This window comes from Microtus ochrogaster, chromosome 5 (genome assembly GCF_000317375.1).
Source record: "Microtus ochrogaster isolate Prairie Vole_2 chromosome 5, MicOch1.0, whole genome shotgun sequence".
In the NCBI taxonomy this organism is placed as follows: domain Eukaryota; kingdom Metazoa; phylum Chordata; class Mammalia; order Rodentia; family Cricetidae; genus Microtus; species Microtus ochrogaster.
In genome coordinates, this window is record NC_022012.1 from 68,732,369 (window position 1) to 68,750,554 (window position 18,186).

At 37.4% G+C, this 18,186-nt stretch overlaps 1 protein-coding gene across 1 annotated transcript in view; it reads right to left on the reverse strand.

The window, feature by feature from the left end:
• Adam10 (ADAM metallopeptidase domain 10) overlaps positions 1-18,186 on the reverse strand; it is a 101,937-nt gene that overhangs the window by 67,191 nt on the left and 16,560 nt on the right. Inside the window, exon 2 of the mRNA XM_026779135.1 lies at positions 8,938-9,088. Within this exon, the coding sequence (XP_026634936.1) occupies positions 8,938-9,088 (151 nt within the window). The remainder of the gene's footprint in view (positions 1-8,937; positions 9,089-18,186) is intronic.

Consider the following 18,186-nt stretch of genomic DNA (forward strand, 5'->3'; position numbering starts at 1 on the left):
GGAGGGAGGGAGGGAGGGAGGGAGGAACTGGGGGTGGGGTAAGGATAGTGAATGAGAAGGAGAAATAACACAAGGTACCAGACATGGTAGCTGTGTAACATCCAGGTCTGAGCTATATAGAGAAATGCCATCACAACTGTATCCGCCTCCAAACTGTAAAAATCAGGAACTATATATAAGAGGACAAAAAAAGGGCAGAGGGAAGAGTTGAGAGAGGAAGAAAGAAAAAAAGAAACAAAGAGAGAAAGAAAAAGAGGGAGGGAAAGAGATGAAACTAAAAGATGAGAATTTTCCTGCATATGTTTTATAACCATGTTCAAGAACTAAAGCAATGGTTTTCAACCTTCCTAACGTTGTGGCCCTTCAATGAGTTCCTCATGTAGTGGAAACACCCAACCATAAAACTATTTCATTGTTATTTCATGACTGTAATTATGCTACTGTTATGAATCGTAAAGTAAATATCTGATATGCAGGATAACTGATTTGTGACCCCTGTGAAAGGGTTATTCACCCTTGCCCCTGAAAGGGCTGAGAACCACAGATTGAGAACCACTGAATTAGAGGGAGCATATTAGCATAATTAGAAGAAAACATATTACAAGAGAAAGGACAATTAAAAAAAAAATCATGTGATTTGAATGAGAACTGTGCCTCCCACCCCCAGTTTCTCTGAAGGTGCTACTGTTTTGGGGAGGTTATGGAATCTCTGGGTCATTGGGCTTAGTCACTGAGGGCCAGGTCTTAAGGTTTGTAGTGCAGTCCAGGTTCTGGCAAGCAAGCAGCCTGACGCTTCTGCTACTATTTGTCATGAGCTACTCCTGCTGCCCTGTCTTCCCCGTCATGATGGGCTGTGCCCTCAAACCATAGCCCTGAGAAAGTCTTCTCCCTTAAGCTGTTTCTTATTAGATATTTGATCATAGTAACCAGAAAAGTACCTTAATAAAAATAATATTTCACTGGACAGTGATGGCCCATGCCTTTAATCCCACGCCTTTAATTCCAGCCCTCAAGAAGCAGAGCAGGCAATCTCTGTGAGTTCATAGTCAGTTTGGTCCAGCCACATGACCTGTCTTCCTCCCAAACAGACCGTGGAGGTTTGGTCCAGTCTTATGCTTGCCTCCCTTTTCCACAGTGTGGCACTAAGCACACTTCTGAACAAATCTTCTTGCCTTTCTCAACATCATGCATTTTTAATTCTAATTCGCTCTCAGATGGTCAACAGCCAAAGGCTATGACCCAAAGATGGACATTCCATTCTCCATACAATAGCATTTTTTAAAAGTACTTAGGGATAAATTTAACAAAAGATGTACCATGTCTCTACATTAAAAGCTATTTAGAAAAAAAAACTGCTGAAAAAAACTAAGAAATAAATGGAGGCATCAGGTTCAGAATTTAAAGGTTAAATAGTGTTGCTGGGCTGGGAATACAGTGTGGTAGGATGTGTGCTAGCTTAGGACATGAGGTCTTGAGTTCAAGGCTTAGCACTCCTTCTAAAAAGCTATCAACTTTCCAAAATATCTTAAGTTAAAGCAGTCTCCATCAAAAGTGCCATAGTACACATGTGAGTGTCAGAAAATAACTTTTAAGAGTCTGTTCTCTCCTTGTTTCAATTTCAGGGACTGAACTCAGGCCAAACAGGCTTGGCAGCAATATATTTTCTGAGCCATCTCACTAGCCTAATAGCATATTTTTTTAAACAGAAAAGTCCTTCTTCAAATCACCTTTTAGAAGCTCAATGTATAATATACACACACATAAATAATAAGCAGAACAGTTTTGCAGAAGAGGAAGATAGAATCAGTTCTGTGCACCCAGGCATCATCCTCAGGAATTCTAGAGCTCTACAGACTGAAAACAAAGACAAAAATTACCACAAATTAAACAGAAAAATCTAAGTTTAATAATTTCACAAAGCAAAGAGAAGAGTAACATGAATAGCAAACAAATAAAACCAGAGTCTGAATCCAAACCAATCATCTTTAGCCAATGACCTTCTCACCATATCAAGTTCCCCTGCTTTGAATGTATGGGGAAGCCCTAACTGGCAAAATGTAGGCCTTTTGGTAAAAGCCAAAATCAAAGAACTGACTGAAAAAGCATAATCAATGGTGGGAAATTTGAAAAGAATGTGTCAATAGCAGGAATCTAAAAGGAGTAAAACAGGCTGTTTACTCAGAATGCCATCAAATATCAATCAGTCTGGGCAAAATGACCAACAAGGCCTCAAGAAAAAGAAAATGAAAGAGTCACTCCGAATGACAGGTGAGATTAACCTATTTGTGAAACTATAAAAATAAACAAAAAACAGTTGGTAGTCAAATATGTAGGTGTTTGTCCTTTAGTAGGGACAAGCAAAATGTATGTGCTTCAGACCATAAGAAAAGTAACTGGGCTCCTGCAATCACCACAGAATTAATAAAGATAGTTCCTCCCACATTGGTCCATTAGACTTTGTAGAACTAAACTCTTGAGTTCAATCCCAAGAATCCATATAAAGAGAAAAGGCTGGGCCTGATGTTACATGCTTATGATCCCAGCACTGGGAAGCAGAGACAGGAGGATCCCGTGGGCTCCTTGGTCAACCAGCTTAGCCTACTTGGCAAGTTCTAGACCAGTTGAGTGGCATGCCTCAAAAGAGGTAGGCGAAACCTGAGGAACAACATCCAAGATTGTCTTCTCACATCCATGCTCATTCACATGAATGGACACCTACACATGTGTACATATACAAAAAAAGCATAGGTCTTACAAGACTGCGGTAAGAAAATTATACTTGTTCAAGTTCCAGACAAGCTTATGCTACATAGTGAGTTCCAGGCGCATGTGAGATATATATGTGAAACTTAAAAGAAAACAGCATCAGGAGGCAGAGGCAGGAAGACTGCCATTAATTCGAGGCAGTCTACAGACCTTGCTACAAGAGTCCAGGCTATTGACTTACCAAGGCTGGTAAGATAATTCAACAGGTAAGGGCTCTTACTAAACCTTCAGCTTGATCTCCAAAACCCACATAATAAAGGTGGAAGGAAAGAACCAACTCCATAAGAGTTGTCCTCGTACCTTCATGTGGTGGTTTGAATGAAAATGGCCCATAGGCTCATAGGGAGTGGCATTACTGGCAGTGCGGCTTTGTTGGAGGAAGATATGGCAAAACAAAGTCCAAGATATATCCAACCTAACCTACAGAGATATTACATCACAGAAAGCAGAACTGCAGAATCAAAACTTAAAACGAGGTTAAACTTGCATTTTACAAAGACCACATCAACTAAATTCCCAAGGTGATTATAGCACATTAGTATTATAGAAGCCTAAATGTATGGTAGTAAAGCCATGGATACATGATAGTTAAAGCAGGAGGTATAATAGTTATAGCAGGATGCAACATGTCACTGGCTAGTATTTAAAAGGAATACAGGAAAACAGTTCCTGGTACATTATATACTATTACATGAAGACAAGGATTGAGAAACACAAAATATCTGAAATTACTATAAAAACCCTATGTCTTATATCTGCCTTTTCTGCATATTCTTTTTTTTTTTTTTTTTGGTTTTTCGAGACAGGGTTTCTCTGTGGCTTTGGAGCCTGTCCTGGAACTAGCTCTGTAGACCAGGCTGGTCTCGAACTCACAGAGATCTGCCTGAGTGCTGGGATTAAAGGCGTGTGCCACCATCACCTGGCCTCTGCATATTCTTAATATTTCTGCGTTCCTTCCTTCTTCTTCTTACCCCCTCCCCCCATTCTTTTCCTCACTATGACCATTATCTATGTAAAACCCAAAGTAACACTCAGGCTCTGCATCTCAAGTTCACAAGAGAAAATAGACATATGTGGACACAATAAAACAGGTAATCGAATAAGGAAAAAGGAACAGCTGACATAAATACAGCACTAAGTAACCAATCCCACTTACCCAAATGAAGCCATTTCAGAGATCCAGAAAATTTTATATCTAAGTTACCTTTAAAATAAACTTAAATTACCTTTGATGAATTTTATCTTAGAATCTATTGACATATTTCTAAAATACCTTTCTTAAACAACTGCAGTACTGGCACAAATAACACTTTTCACAAACTTTCAATTTTATTTCAAAAGCAATAGCTTTTTGTAGAATTTTTAACTTTGGTCTTGGAAGCCTGGCAGGGTAGTTAACACCTGTAATTCTTGAACTCTGGAGGCTAAGGAAGGAGAACTGCCACAAGTTCAAAGCCAGAATGGTCTATATCGTCAGTTCTAGGCCACCCTGAGATGCAGAGTAAGACCCTGTCTCAAAAAAAAAAAAAAAAAAAAAAAAAAAAAAAAGATGTGGGTTGGGTATATACCTTAGTTGGTAGAGTATTTGCCTAGCATGCACAAAGCCCTGGGTTCAAGCCCCAACAATACATAAACCAGGTATGGTGGTACCAGGTATGATGGTGTATACTCCTGTAATCTCAACAATGGGGAGATGGAGGCAGGAGGATCAAATGTTTGAGGTCATCTTTGGCTACATAGTATATGAGCCTAGTATATATGAGACTGTGACTTAAAGAAAAATGTGGGGGAAAAAACCACACACACACACACAGTGTTTTATTTTAGTTTGTTTTTTTGAGATAGGTCTCTCTACATAGTCCTGGCTGTCCTGGAACTCATCAAGTAGACCAGACTGGCCTTGAACTCACAGAGACCCACCTACCTCTGCCTCCTGAGCTCTGGAATTAAAGGAGTACACAACCATGCCTATGCCTGGCCTGAAAAAAACAAAAACAAAAAAAAACCTTAATATTAAGCAAAATTGAAAGTTTGTTCATATTCTAAAAGAAATACAAAAAGGACTTTAATACTTAAACACACAGGGGCTGGAATACTTCCAAAAATTTAAGTCATAATTGTCTAATCATAATGTTGTGCAGCCATATTCTTTATGTGTCTGAGCTAACTATGCTATATTCAGTATGTTCCATGGTTAACTTAAGTAGACAAACTTGGTTCTGAGGAGCTAGGCCCTATTTTATGAATAAGATAAGCTCTTATTGGTATTTTCTAAAGGTTGAAAAAATAGGGAAGTAATCTAGCCACAATGCATATGACTGAAACATTTTACAACTGTGACTACAGTTAACAATAACCCAAAGTTTTCAGTGTACTCACTAACAAATCCAAACATACAAGAGATCATTTATTAATCATCTAAAAATTAAATGCAAGTTACTTTTTATCCTCAAAATAATAATCTGGACATAGATATATATTCTCTTGGTGGTGTTACGATACATTTAACCAGAATTTCAATTTGTTTTTTGTTTTTTGAGACAAGGTCTTATTACACAGGCTACACTGTTCTAGAACATGATCTGCCTGAACCTCTCAAGTACTGGGGATGGATTACAGTCATGCACCACCACACCTGGTTTTAGTATTTCTTACAAGACAGAGGAAATATATCTAGTAAGAAACATATAATTAATTTCTTACACAACTTCATCATTGTATTTCCTGGTTCAAAGAAAAGGAGACAGATGTTAACACCATCAAACTATCACCTCAACAGGAAACTCTCACACTATAAGTTTCTACAGTATTGTATCTCTAAAATGCAGTAAGTGTTCCTTCTCCCCAATGACTTCTGCGCACCTTACTGTTCCTATTAATCTATGTTCATGTTTCTATAATCCAGGGCTTAAATGAGGTTACCTTTAACCAGCAATCAAATTATTTTTTTGATGACTACATGCCTGCACGGTACTCATGCAGTAACTCTCACTCATATACACATAAAAGAACTAGGAATTTGGTTTGTCAAATATAAAATACATAATTTACATAGTAAAAATCTACCTACACAATAATGTGACATCCAAATCAAAGGCAGCTAACTGAAATTGTATCTTCTGCAAGCAAGGAATAAAACAACAGTAGTATATTTGGGAACAGAGTGGCAAGTTTATTTTTGAGAGGTTACTAAAGTTAAAAAGGCCAATGACATTATCTTTTGATGAAGCTAATAAAGAATGGGTAATTATAATAATATCTAAAACTAAGAGTCATAAAAATGTATTTAGTGTGATAAACTGCTAGCTCTAAATTTTTTAATGTAAAGAAACATCCTCAAATTAATCTTTTGATTAATCTATTAGCATCTTTCCAAAGCAACTAGATCATATGTGTAATATACTGAATAATACTAAATAATAAAGTGCTTGCCTGTGAAGAAAAGACAACACATATATAGAAAATAAGCTGAGAGACAGCTCAGTGGTTAAGAGCAAAGGCTGCTCTTGCACAGAACCCAGATCCATTCCCAGCACCCACTAAGCAGTTCACAAACACCTGTAACTCCAGTTCTAAGGGATTTAATACCCAGGTCTGGCCTCCATGAGTTTCAGGCACACACTCGGTATACAAACGTACAAACCAGCCAAATACTCATATACATAAAATAATTTCTAAAAAGAAAAGAAAAATAGGTAAGAAATACATGGAAAGGAAGAAAGCACAAATCAAATGTCAATGAAACAGTGAGAAATTTAAGAGTTCAAAAGAAGGGGGAAAGATGACTAAGAGGCAGAATTTGAATTACACATTAAAAGATGATCAGAATGTAAGATAAATGTCACAAAGAACAAACTATATATGCACCTCAGGTACTAAGAAGACCATTCTGGCTGAAAAAGACACCTGAAGCTAGATTTGACTAATAAGCTATGACTAATTTTTTAAAAAAATATTCAACAAAAAATTTAAAAATCTGGCTAAAACTTGTTAATAGAAAGCTTCAAAGCATGTATGCTATAAGTTGACATGAAAAAGGAAACATTTAGGGGCTCACAGAGTGTTTGTCAGTGAGTGCAAGGTTCTGGGTCCTATACCCAGCACCGCAAAAGAGGGTATGGTAGCATTTAGGGAAGAGCCACATTGTAGCCATATATAGAATAATATTAATGAGAACAGGTTGGAAAGTTAGAAATCTACTAGGAAGTAAATACAGATCTCAAGGTTACATCAGTACAATAAGTTACAGTATAATTATAGCAAGCAATACAGAGTGCCTGACCAAGAGTACATAAGAAAAAATGAAGGTTTTAGTCACCCAGGTCTAGCTAAAATCTATACCGTGAAAGTTATTTAACTTCCCTGAGCCTATGTTTCCTCATCTTAAAGACATACTTACCTTTGTCTGAGTGTGTGTTAGTTATTTTTAACTATCAACTTGCCACAGCTGAGAATACCTCAGAGGAGAGTCTCAATTAAGGAAATGGCTAAATGAAATTGGCCTGTGAGCATGTCTGTGGGGAAGTGTCTGGATTATTAACTTGATATGAGGACCCACACCATTGTAGTGTGATGGAGGAGGGTCTTCTGTCTATGTGTTACTTTCATTGGTTAATAAACTGCCTTGGTCCTTTGATAGGACAGAAAATTAGGTAAGCGGAGTAAACAGAACAGGATGCTGGGTCGTAGCTCCTTACTACAGCAGTGATACCACCCCTAGGCAGGGATGCCTGCTACCTAAGAAAGATAGCTAAGTGTAAGCCAGTATACAAACCACCTAGCAAGCAGTATCCTCCATGGTTCCAGCTATACTTCTTTGGTGACGAAATGAATTCCTTGGTTGGAAGTAAGGGCATGTGGAATATCAAGCAGGTCTTCCTGCCCTGCCTCAAGTGATGGATTGTGACCTGGAGTTGTAAACTAAAACGACCCTTTCCTCCTTTCAGCTGCTTTTTGTCGGAGTATGTTACCAAGTTGGGGGGGGGGGTCAAACTAAACAGTGTTAAGAAGACTAATATTAAAATAAACATGAAGGACATTTGAATGACTGTGGATAGAGGCAATTTCTGTGGAAGCCTGACAGCCTCAGGCCTGAACCCCACATAAAGGCAGAAGGAGAGAAACAATGCCACAGAGTTGTCTTCTGACCACTGCATGTGCACTATGTTATGCATACACCCATATACACACACAACAACAACAATTTTTCAAGAAAATGCAAGTAAAACACTGAAAATAGAACAGTCATTTAATAATTAATTTTCTCTTTCTCCCTTAGTTCTCCTTTCTGTGTCCCGTCACAATTCTGTGAAACTTGAACAATATTAACAGGCAATCTGTCTACTGGCTGTTATTACAGAATTAATGCAATTGAGTTAATAAAAGATTAAGTAACTTATTCAATAGTAAATAATTAGTTACTTTATCTGTTGGTACCAGAAATGATACATTAAACACAAAACATACAAAAAGTGAAAAGACAAACACAAGATCTTTTATAAAGGTTAGTTTATGTTTAGAAAACATGGTGCTGATATGAATAGCTGGTATGAGTTAGCTAAAATATATCTGACACCCAACATCTGAGGATCTATGAGTTGGCACAAAATGGCTGACTCAGATATCCAAGAACCCCAAAAGTAAACACTGATGTCATCTGTTACATAACTATTTCTAGCAGAGTGCCACTTTTGTGTAATATATGGCCTTAAGATCACAGGTGAGTGCCTTCTCTTTCATCAGCCTGCCTGTGTCTGTCTGTCACCGTCCCTACCTCTGTGTGGTCTATGTGCATATGTGTGTCCCCTATGAGCCAACTCCTGCCTGAGTACTTGCCAGCATCTCGCTACTTAACCACGTGTATGTTAGTGAATAAAATGTGTCTTGCCTGTCTATGACTCCTCCCATTTTCTGTAACCACCGAGCCTCCTGTTACCCTCCATCCTTTATAAGCATCCGAGATTAGACCTCATATTCACAATTTTTGAATTGTAAATAGTTACATCCGACTTAAATATATAATAGGGCAACCCATTTCAAAAGACATTTTTAAATGTATATACCAAATTCCAGTGGAGGAACAGGAAGCTTTCCATTAGGAAAAAAAAAGTTTCTTCCTTTAGCACACTGAATCAAAAGACTTCAGACACTGTCAACAATAAATTTACTCACCTTCCATGGGCATGGAAATCTAGAAGTAAAAACTGGTCCTCATGTGAAACTGCTCGTTTGGCACGCTGGTGTTTTTGGTGTAATGAGTCCACGTTGTAAGATAATCCTTCATAATGTCTAATATATTTATTTAGAGGATTTCCATACTGACCTATAAAACAAGCAAACATGTAGCAGTCTGTATTAGTATTATATTTTTGAAGAAGACCTCTTCTCGTTCTAATTAGTCCTAATACATAATTTTCAAATATATATGAATAGTATATACCAACTGTTTCATTAATCCTGATACTAGGATGAATCTCCCACTAACAACATTCTCACACACTTTTAAACTTATTATGAAGGTGACATTTGCCAGACCTGGTGACACATACCTTCAATCCCAGAGGCAATCTGGGGGGCAGAGATAGGTGGATCTCTGTGAGTTTGAGGTCAGCCTGGTCTACAAACTGAGTTCCAAGACAGCCAGAGCTATGAAGAAAAAACCCTGTCTCAAAATAACCAAAACAAACAAACAAAAAAAAACTTATTGTGGCATTAATCACACACAAAAGCTTTTGAATTTGCTGTAAGTTTGTCTTGGATATGCTTTATCAGGCTGAAAAAAGTCACATTAATCACATTTTGTTGATAAAAAAAAATACCACCATAGAAGCCAATTTTGTCACCTGTTCCACTCAGTTTCTACTATGATTATCAGAGTAAAAGATAAGTGGAAAAATAGTATGTCTTCAATTTTCAAGATAAATTTAAAAAAAAATAGTAACATTTCCCCCTTCAAGTTTTCTCAAAATTAACCAATGAAATCATCTTGTTCTAAAATTGTTTTGTGGAAATATTTTAACAATTTCATTTTATAGTACATGGTAGGTAGTATAGAGCTTTAATGATAGCACTCAGGAGGCAGAGATAGATGTCTATGAGAAGTCAGCCTGGTCTACAAAACAAGCACCAGGACAGCCAGAACTACACAGTGAGACCCTGTCTCAAACAACAGCAAGTAGATTTTAAAAAGAGGAGGAAGAGGAGGAGGAAGCAGAAGCAGCTAGTCCTGCTTGAACTGTATATGCATTCAGGACTATAAATGTTCTCTCGGTTCTGCCTCAGAGGTAAGATCAACTCTGCTATAGTCCACTTCTATCTCCACTCATTCTTTCTAATTTATTCTTGGATCCATGTTATTTTAAAGACTATTATTTAGTTTCCAAATGCTGAAGACTTCTCAACTATATTTTGATTATTTGATCTGTTGTTTTTGTGGTGCTGGGGATCAAGCCCAGAGCCTCATACATACTAGGCAAGTAGTACCACTGAGTACATCCCAGCACCTATTTTTGTTACTGACTTCTAGTTTAATTGCTATATAGCCAAAGAATACAGGTTATATGACATCCTTTCAAATACACTGAGATTTCTTTTATAACCCAGAATAAAATCTCTCCTGAAAAGTGTTACATGTACACTCAAATATAATCTTGCATAACCACATTAGAGCAAAACCACCAAAGAAACAAAATCAAAGGAGGAAAAATCGACCCAACTATGATAGAAACAAATGTTTAAAAAAATTCAGAACAAATCAGAATCATTCTTTGATAACATTGAGAGATTCTTGTTACTTTCCGTTAGTACAATACTGTAATTACATAATAGAAGGTCTTGAATTTTCAAAGGAGTTTTTTTTAAAAAAGTATTTTGGGGGTTAATGGCATAATATACATAATTTACACTGAAATGAGTCTAAAAAAAAAAAAAGGAAAAAGGGTGCAAATTGTTAAACTGTCAATATCCACTTCTGGCTAGGATGAAAAAAAAAGACAAACTAAATTTAACAAAACGCCCTAATAATGAGAAACTGGACAACGAAACATATAAGGTAAATTTTTTTTTGGGGGGGGGGTTGATTTTTTTTTTTTGAGACAGGGTTTCTCTGTGTAACCACCCTGGCTCTCCTGGAACTAGCTCTTGTAGACCGGGCTGGCCTCAAACTCACAGATCCACCTGCCTTTGCCTCCTGAGTTCTGGGATTAAAGATGCGAGCCACCACCACCTGGCTCAAATGAAGTAAGTTCTATCCTAAATGTCCACAACTTTTAAGAAGAAACTTAAGACAGCTGAGTTCAGTGAGGCCAACCATTTAAGACCTGTAAGACAGAGTTGTCAGAAGGAAGAGAGCTAAAATTTCTCAAGTTTTGATGAGTAATGATCAGAATATAAAGAATAAATTATCCCACCACAGTAAATAAGAACCACCAGAAGAATAATTCTTTTTATTTTTTAATTTTTGAGATATTCTATCTCTATGTAGCATCACATGTCCACGAACTCACTATATAGATGGGGTTAGCTAGCCTTGAACTCACAGAGATCTGCCTGCCTCTGCCTCCTAATTGCTGAGATTACAAGTATATACTACTGTGCCCAGACAAAACACATCTAACACAGGTCTGATAAATATTCATTTTCATATTACCAAGAGAAGAAAGTCCTAAAAGTATATGAATCACTGGGGATAACCTTCAGAAAAGTAACTCCTTAGTAGTGGGGTACAAGTAGTCATGAACTAACAGATGTTCTAGATTTATCTTAACTAAGCTTAAATACGCATGGTCTTCCAAATTTAAATAACAAATTGGATTTAACTGATTCCAAGCAGTTTAACTGCCAGAAAAGTCTGAATGTGCTTAAAAGAAAGATAAAATCAAACACCTCCAAATATAAAAATAAGAATGTTCAGCCGGGCGGTGGTGGCGCACACCTTTAATCCCAGCACACAGGAGGCAGAGGCAGGCGGATCTCTGGGAGTTCGAAGGCAGCCTGGTCTAAAAGAGCTAGTTCCGGGACGGGCACCAAAGCTACAGAGAAACCCTGTCTCGAAAAAAACCAAAAAAAAAAAAAAATTGGCATAAAAATAAGAATGTTCTTTATCCAACAATTACCATGCATATAATGTGTATGTGTGTGTATTCTCACATAACTAAAATAAAAATCAGTCCTTAGTAACAGAGATGATGTTTGTAGATGAGGTTGTAAAAGCAGTTATTAAAAATAAGTCCCATTAAGTTAGGCAGTGGTGGCGAATGCCTTTGATTCCAATACTTGGGAGGCAGAGGCAGTCAAATCTCTGAGAGGCCTGCTTGGTCTACAGAGTGAATTCCAAGATAGTCAGGGTTACAGAGGAAAACCCTGTCTCAACTCCCACCCCCACCCCCACACTACTTAAACAAGAAAACAAATATTTTGGAGAGGGATAAAAAAAATATATTTATAACTCTAAGTCAACACTACGCCAAAAAGAACACATGGAAAAAAAAAACTAGATAAAAGCAAATCATAGGCTAGTGGTTGAAAACTAGAGGTCAAAAATGTTGAAATGAACAGTAGCAAGGAAACACCAAAAAATCCAGAGGAAAAGACACATGCCACACAGAGATACATGGGTAAGAATGAAGGCACAATTCTGTGTACAATCACAAAGTAGGAGTTTATGTTTAAAGTTCTGCCAAACTTACAGTCAAAGATCCTATAACCAGTTAAATGAAGGGTCTTGGAAGTCAAAACCAAGACTTGTTTGGATATCAAAGCTTCTGACCTAATTCCAGACCTGTACTACTAAAAATGTAAGAAGACAACTTTCAGGCAGGAAAAACAAAAACAAAACAAACAAACAAAAAAACAGGGAGATGGAGAGATGGTTCAGCCATTAAGAGGGTTTACTGCTCTTGCAGAGGACTTAAGTTCCCAGCACCCAAAAAGCAGCTAAGTCCAGCTCCAGGGAAGCTAATACTCTCTTCTGGCCTCCACGGGCACCAGACATGCACACTGTACGCAGATAGGCATGCAAGCAAAATACCCATACACATAAACAAATAAAATTTAAAATTGTTTTTAAGTATTCATAATAAAAAGTACAGAATAAACACAAACACAAATCACAGACAACTCAAAATATTCCAATTTGTACTCTCAGAAATTTAAGTATCATCACTGTTCTAATAATTTCTAGTAAACTATTAACCCACCTTTTAATAATCTGTTGTTCCTAAATATCTCCATTTTGAACAAGACAGAGTAAGAAATAGGCAAAAAATAAAAGATCAATTCCAGGTATGAAGAGACATTTGTAGAAAAACAACTTCAAGAAAATGCATCAGTTAACTAAGCCATTTTCAACAAAAGAACACTTCTATGATCCTCTGCTCACAACCAAGAACTTCTTAGAACACTGATAGGTCTGACTCTACATTTAAGACCAACATCTAAAAATGAAAACCTGGAAAACCTACTATTTACCATATAATCAGATAAATACATTAGTTTTTTTTTACTGTTTTGTTTTTGATTTTTGCTGTTGTTGATTTTGAGGGGGCTGTTTGTTTGTGACAGGGTCTCATTATGTGGTCTGCCTAGTGTGGAACTTGTTTTGTAGATCAGACTGGCTTTGAACACACAGAGAGGCATGCACCAAACACCCAGCAGCATAAACCCATTAACTCAACACTGAGATTAGAAATACACTTCTGTGCATGTATTGATCCTATGAAAATAAATACTTTTCCATGCACAGATTTTGCATTTCCTATGACAAGAGACCACATTATCTAAACTAGATAAACTAGACTAGAGCAAGGGTGCACCCTGGGGACTTGTTAATAGGGCAGATTCTGGAGACCCTACAACATCTACTGACACTCCCAATAACCCAGTGTGGTAGGTAATCTTGAATGTTGCCTTGACTGGATTAAGAAACATCCAGAAGATCAGTGAAGAGCCTGTACTGTGTTTGTACAGATACTGTTAGATCATCAGGGCTCTGACATAATCAATGCTCTCAGCCACCAACAGAGTTGAAATGCTACTGTAAGGAGATGGAGCTATGCAAAGGTGGGCCCTATTTTGAGGAAGTCACTCACTGGGGGAATGCCTTTCAAACACCTATTTAACTTGGCCCTACAACCTTCTATTACCTTTCCTTGTTTCCTGGCCACTATGAAGTGAGCAACTCTGTTTCATCACAGAGTTCGGTCTGCCTCACCACAGGCCCAGAAATAATGGCAGCACTGGCCCATGGATTGGAACTGAAACTTTAAGCCAAAGGCAGCCATTTCTTCTTTAAGCTGATTTTCTCAGGCATCTGTCATAGCAACAGAAAGACATTGACTAAGCCCAAAGTTGATTTCCAAAGTCATCCATATGCACATTCAGGCTTAGGAAGCACTGCAACTTGTCTTCATGAAAAAATTTCAGACTTCAGCCCAGGAGCTATTTCCCCTTTTATCTACAGAATTGCTTGAAGCATCAACAGGGCTAAGGACCACCAATGCTTCTAGGTAAAAGAACTGGTTTAAAAAAAAAAATAATAATAATAATAATAATAATAATGCAGGAATACATAACCTATAACCCAAAAGCCAGTTTTCAGACAGTATGTTTTTAATACAGATAAGATCATTAATTTACTTGTTTTTCTACCACTGCTTTTGTGCAACAGCTGAATAAACTTGTCATCCTAGCACTCAGGAGGCTGAGGCAAGTAGAGCCTTACAGAATGATACAGAAGTCACTAAAGACACTAAGTTGCTTAGTGTTGACTTAACTACAATGCATCCTTTTTTCTATTGCAATAAGAACACTAACCTAAGACCAATAGATCTCTGTGCTAGTTAATCTTAGTGTCTTCCTAACTAGATTAACAAAGACCTAGAGATAGGGCAGGAGAGACTGTTCAGAGGCAAAGAGCACTGGCTGTTCTTCCAGAGGACTGGGGTTTGACTCCTAACACCCACATGGTGGTTCACAACTGTCTGTACCTTCAGTTCTAGGGAATCTGATGACCCTCTTCTGACCTCAAGATACCAGGCATCCATGTGGGTACACAGATATAAATGCAGGCAAATGCACACACGTAAGATGAACTCACTTTTTTATTTAATTTAAAAAAATAACTTTGAGAGCTGCCAAAGTGCTATTTCTGGGTGTGTCAAGGAGACTGTCGCGTGAGTCAGGGATGTGAGTGTGGAAGATAGAAACTGACCCAATCAATGTGGGCAAACATCACCAAATTGCCAATTGTTCATAATCATTTTCTCCTTTTCTCTCTACGATGGCCTAACATGAGACTTCTCAGCCTCCATAGCTAAAAGCCAAGTTCCTCTAATAAACTTCCCCTAATACAGCTAGGTCATCCAGATCCATTTATCTGTCTCTTATTGGTCTTATCTCTCTTAAGACTCTTAGGAGAGAACTTGTAAACATCATGATTATGCATGAAACTTCTGAAAATATTTTTCATTTTCTTTCCTGGCATTGTTTCTGTTTCTCATATTTAAATCTCTCCATCTACTATGACCTTATCTGTTTTTAACTTATTATACTACACTAATTAGGATTACCCCAAACCATTCACCAAACAAGAAACGAGGGCACTTTTACTTTTCTCTCAACTTTAGTAAGAATACCGTCAGTTCATTGCATATTCATAAAATCATGCTAATGTTTTCCTTCCATTTCTATTTTAAAAATATAGTATTTTAAAATTCACATCAAAATCTGGCTAGAAAACACACACACAAAAAAAAAAAAACCTTAAAGCTTCACATTTTACATCTTTTAAGAAGAAAAATTAAAATCCCCAAACTACAAAGGGCTATTTTATTTTTTCTAAGTACTTTAGTTGTAGGATTTTGTTTTGTTTTGCTTGTTTTTAATGAACATTGACATCTTATTATATATGGTGGGAGACTATCCTGATGAGGTAGTTTTTGCTTAATTAAATGCTTAATTGTGACAGGAAAGATGACTTAGTATGTAAAGCTGCTTGCTAGCAAACCTGGTGACCTGAGTTCAATCCCTAGAACCCATGCAGGATAAAAAGAAAACCAACTCTCAAATGTTATCCTCTGACTTTGACACACACTATGGCAGGCTCATAACCCCATCCCACTCCCATTAAATAAATAAATAAATGTAATTTAAAATAAATTTATAAATTAGCACTTGATTTAAAAATAGGTAAGTAAAATAAATGCTAAAGCAAGCTTGTTAATTTGACATCATGGTTACAGAAAAAATAAAATAAAACAACAACAAAAAAACTTTAGAGAACAACTTAAAGGAAAAAACATTTAAACACCATTTCAGAGGGTCGGCCTACCAAGGCAGAGATTGTGTGGTAAAACAAGGCGGCTCACATCATCGGCCAGGAAGCAGTGTTGTAGGATATTTGTACCCTGTGTGGAGATATAGTGGTTTAATAAAGAGTTGAACAGCCAATACCTAGGCAGCGGGTATAGGCAGGATTTCTGGGGAGAGAAAGGAAGAGGAGGAGGAATCAAGGGGCAGGAGAAGCCAGGAGACACAAAGAGGAAAAGGGAAAAAGAGCAAGATGGAGAGAGGTAAAAACACGTGATAGAATATAGATTAATATAAGGGTTAAGTTATAAGAGCTAGTTAGGAACAAGCCTAAGCTATAGGCTGAGCTTTCATAATTAATAAGAAGTCTCCATGTCGCTATTTGGGAGCCAGCTGGTGGGACAGAGAAAGATTCATTACAGCAGAGAAAATGTTTCCCTTTTTTTCCTTTGATTCCACCTAGGCCCTAACCTAGTAGATGGTAACACCTCCCATATTCAGAGCAGGGATGACCACCCCCATACACCCAGACTCCTAATGTAGGCATCAAGATGATAATCAAGGTTAACATCACAATAATAAGTTGAATGTAGCAATAATTAAAATTTATTGAGCACTTGTTATTTGCCAGGCTATGTACTGCTCTGAACTTTTCTATTTGATCCACCAAATGGATCTATTAATTAAAAAATATTAGGCACTTTAAAGAAACTGGTGGTTTAAGATATCTGTAACAAGTCCAAGGGTGCAGAAGAAATCAGGAGCAACGTGAGGAAGGTAAGTGAGATATCAATGAGCTCAAGACACACAGCACATTTGATTATCTTCATAAAGTCAGGCACCATTCATGATGCTTGGTGACTACAAAAAAAAAAAAACAAAATAAAAAAAAATCAGTGACATGGCCTTCAAAACTAACATCTACCTTTAAGATATATTTTTAAACCTACATATAATGAAATACTAAAGAGAAATGGAATGTACTTTTTATAGATCAAAAGTATGTGTATACCCTTGATTTCCACAGCTAGTAATTGAAATTGGCATGGTTTACTCCACAGGAACCTGAGCCAATCTCCGACCCCTGCACCACTTACCTCAGTCAGACATCACAGAATTGCCTGTTTCTACATGCAGAGTCTGGACTGACTCAACTGAGCTTTGTTCTTATACTTTAGAAACTAGTCGGGAACTCAAAAAATAAAGACAGAACACAGGCTGCCATCAGGTCTCACCTGCCTATATCGAAACAGAGCACAGCCTCTAGCCATCCTTGGCATAGCTCTCCAGATTTCCCCAATGCCAATGTGCCAACTGTCTACTCCAATTCCTTGCCATCTGCTCTAGCCCTGATTCTTGTCACCTGTTATTCTTCCAGTTCAGGTTCAATCAGTCTATAGATGCCTTGGGACTAACAATACTATCCTTCCTATAATATCAACCTAATCAAGAACAATCATGAATCAGGCCTAGCAACACCGCACTCAAATAGAAATCCAAGACTTTGTGTTTCTTACAAATCATCTTGTAAATCCTCCTCAGAAAAACTGTTCCCATAGATACTGAAGTATTCCCCTATGTGATTGTATTCAATCTCTACACTTCTCATACAATACTATCCGCTTAGAATAAAATTCCACACTTTAAAACTGTAACAAACTCCAGTCAGGCAGTGGTAGCTCACACCTTTAATCCCAGATCTTGGGAGACAGAGACAGGCAGATTTCTGTGAGTTTGAGGCCAACCTGGTGACCCAGAGAGTTCCAGGACAGCCTGAGCTACACAGAGAAACCCTGTCTTGAAAAAAAAACCAACAAAACAAAACAAATAACAACAAGAAACAGTAACAATAAACCTCTCCACTTTTATCCTTATAATTCCCAGAAGCAAGCAGCATGTACCATAATTACCATCAAAATATGTGAAAATATTAAAAGTTCTGCCTTTCTAATGTCATCTTTGTCTCTCTGTGGTGCTGGGAACTTTTAACACAGGAACCTCATGATTGCTTCAGTCCTTCTAGTATCAAAAACTCAACCTAAAAACAATTAATAGAAAACCTTCCAAAAGATGTACACTAATGTCAAAACTTCATCAAGGAAAGCATGTCTGCTT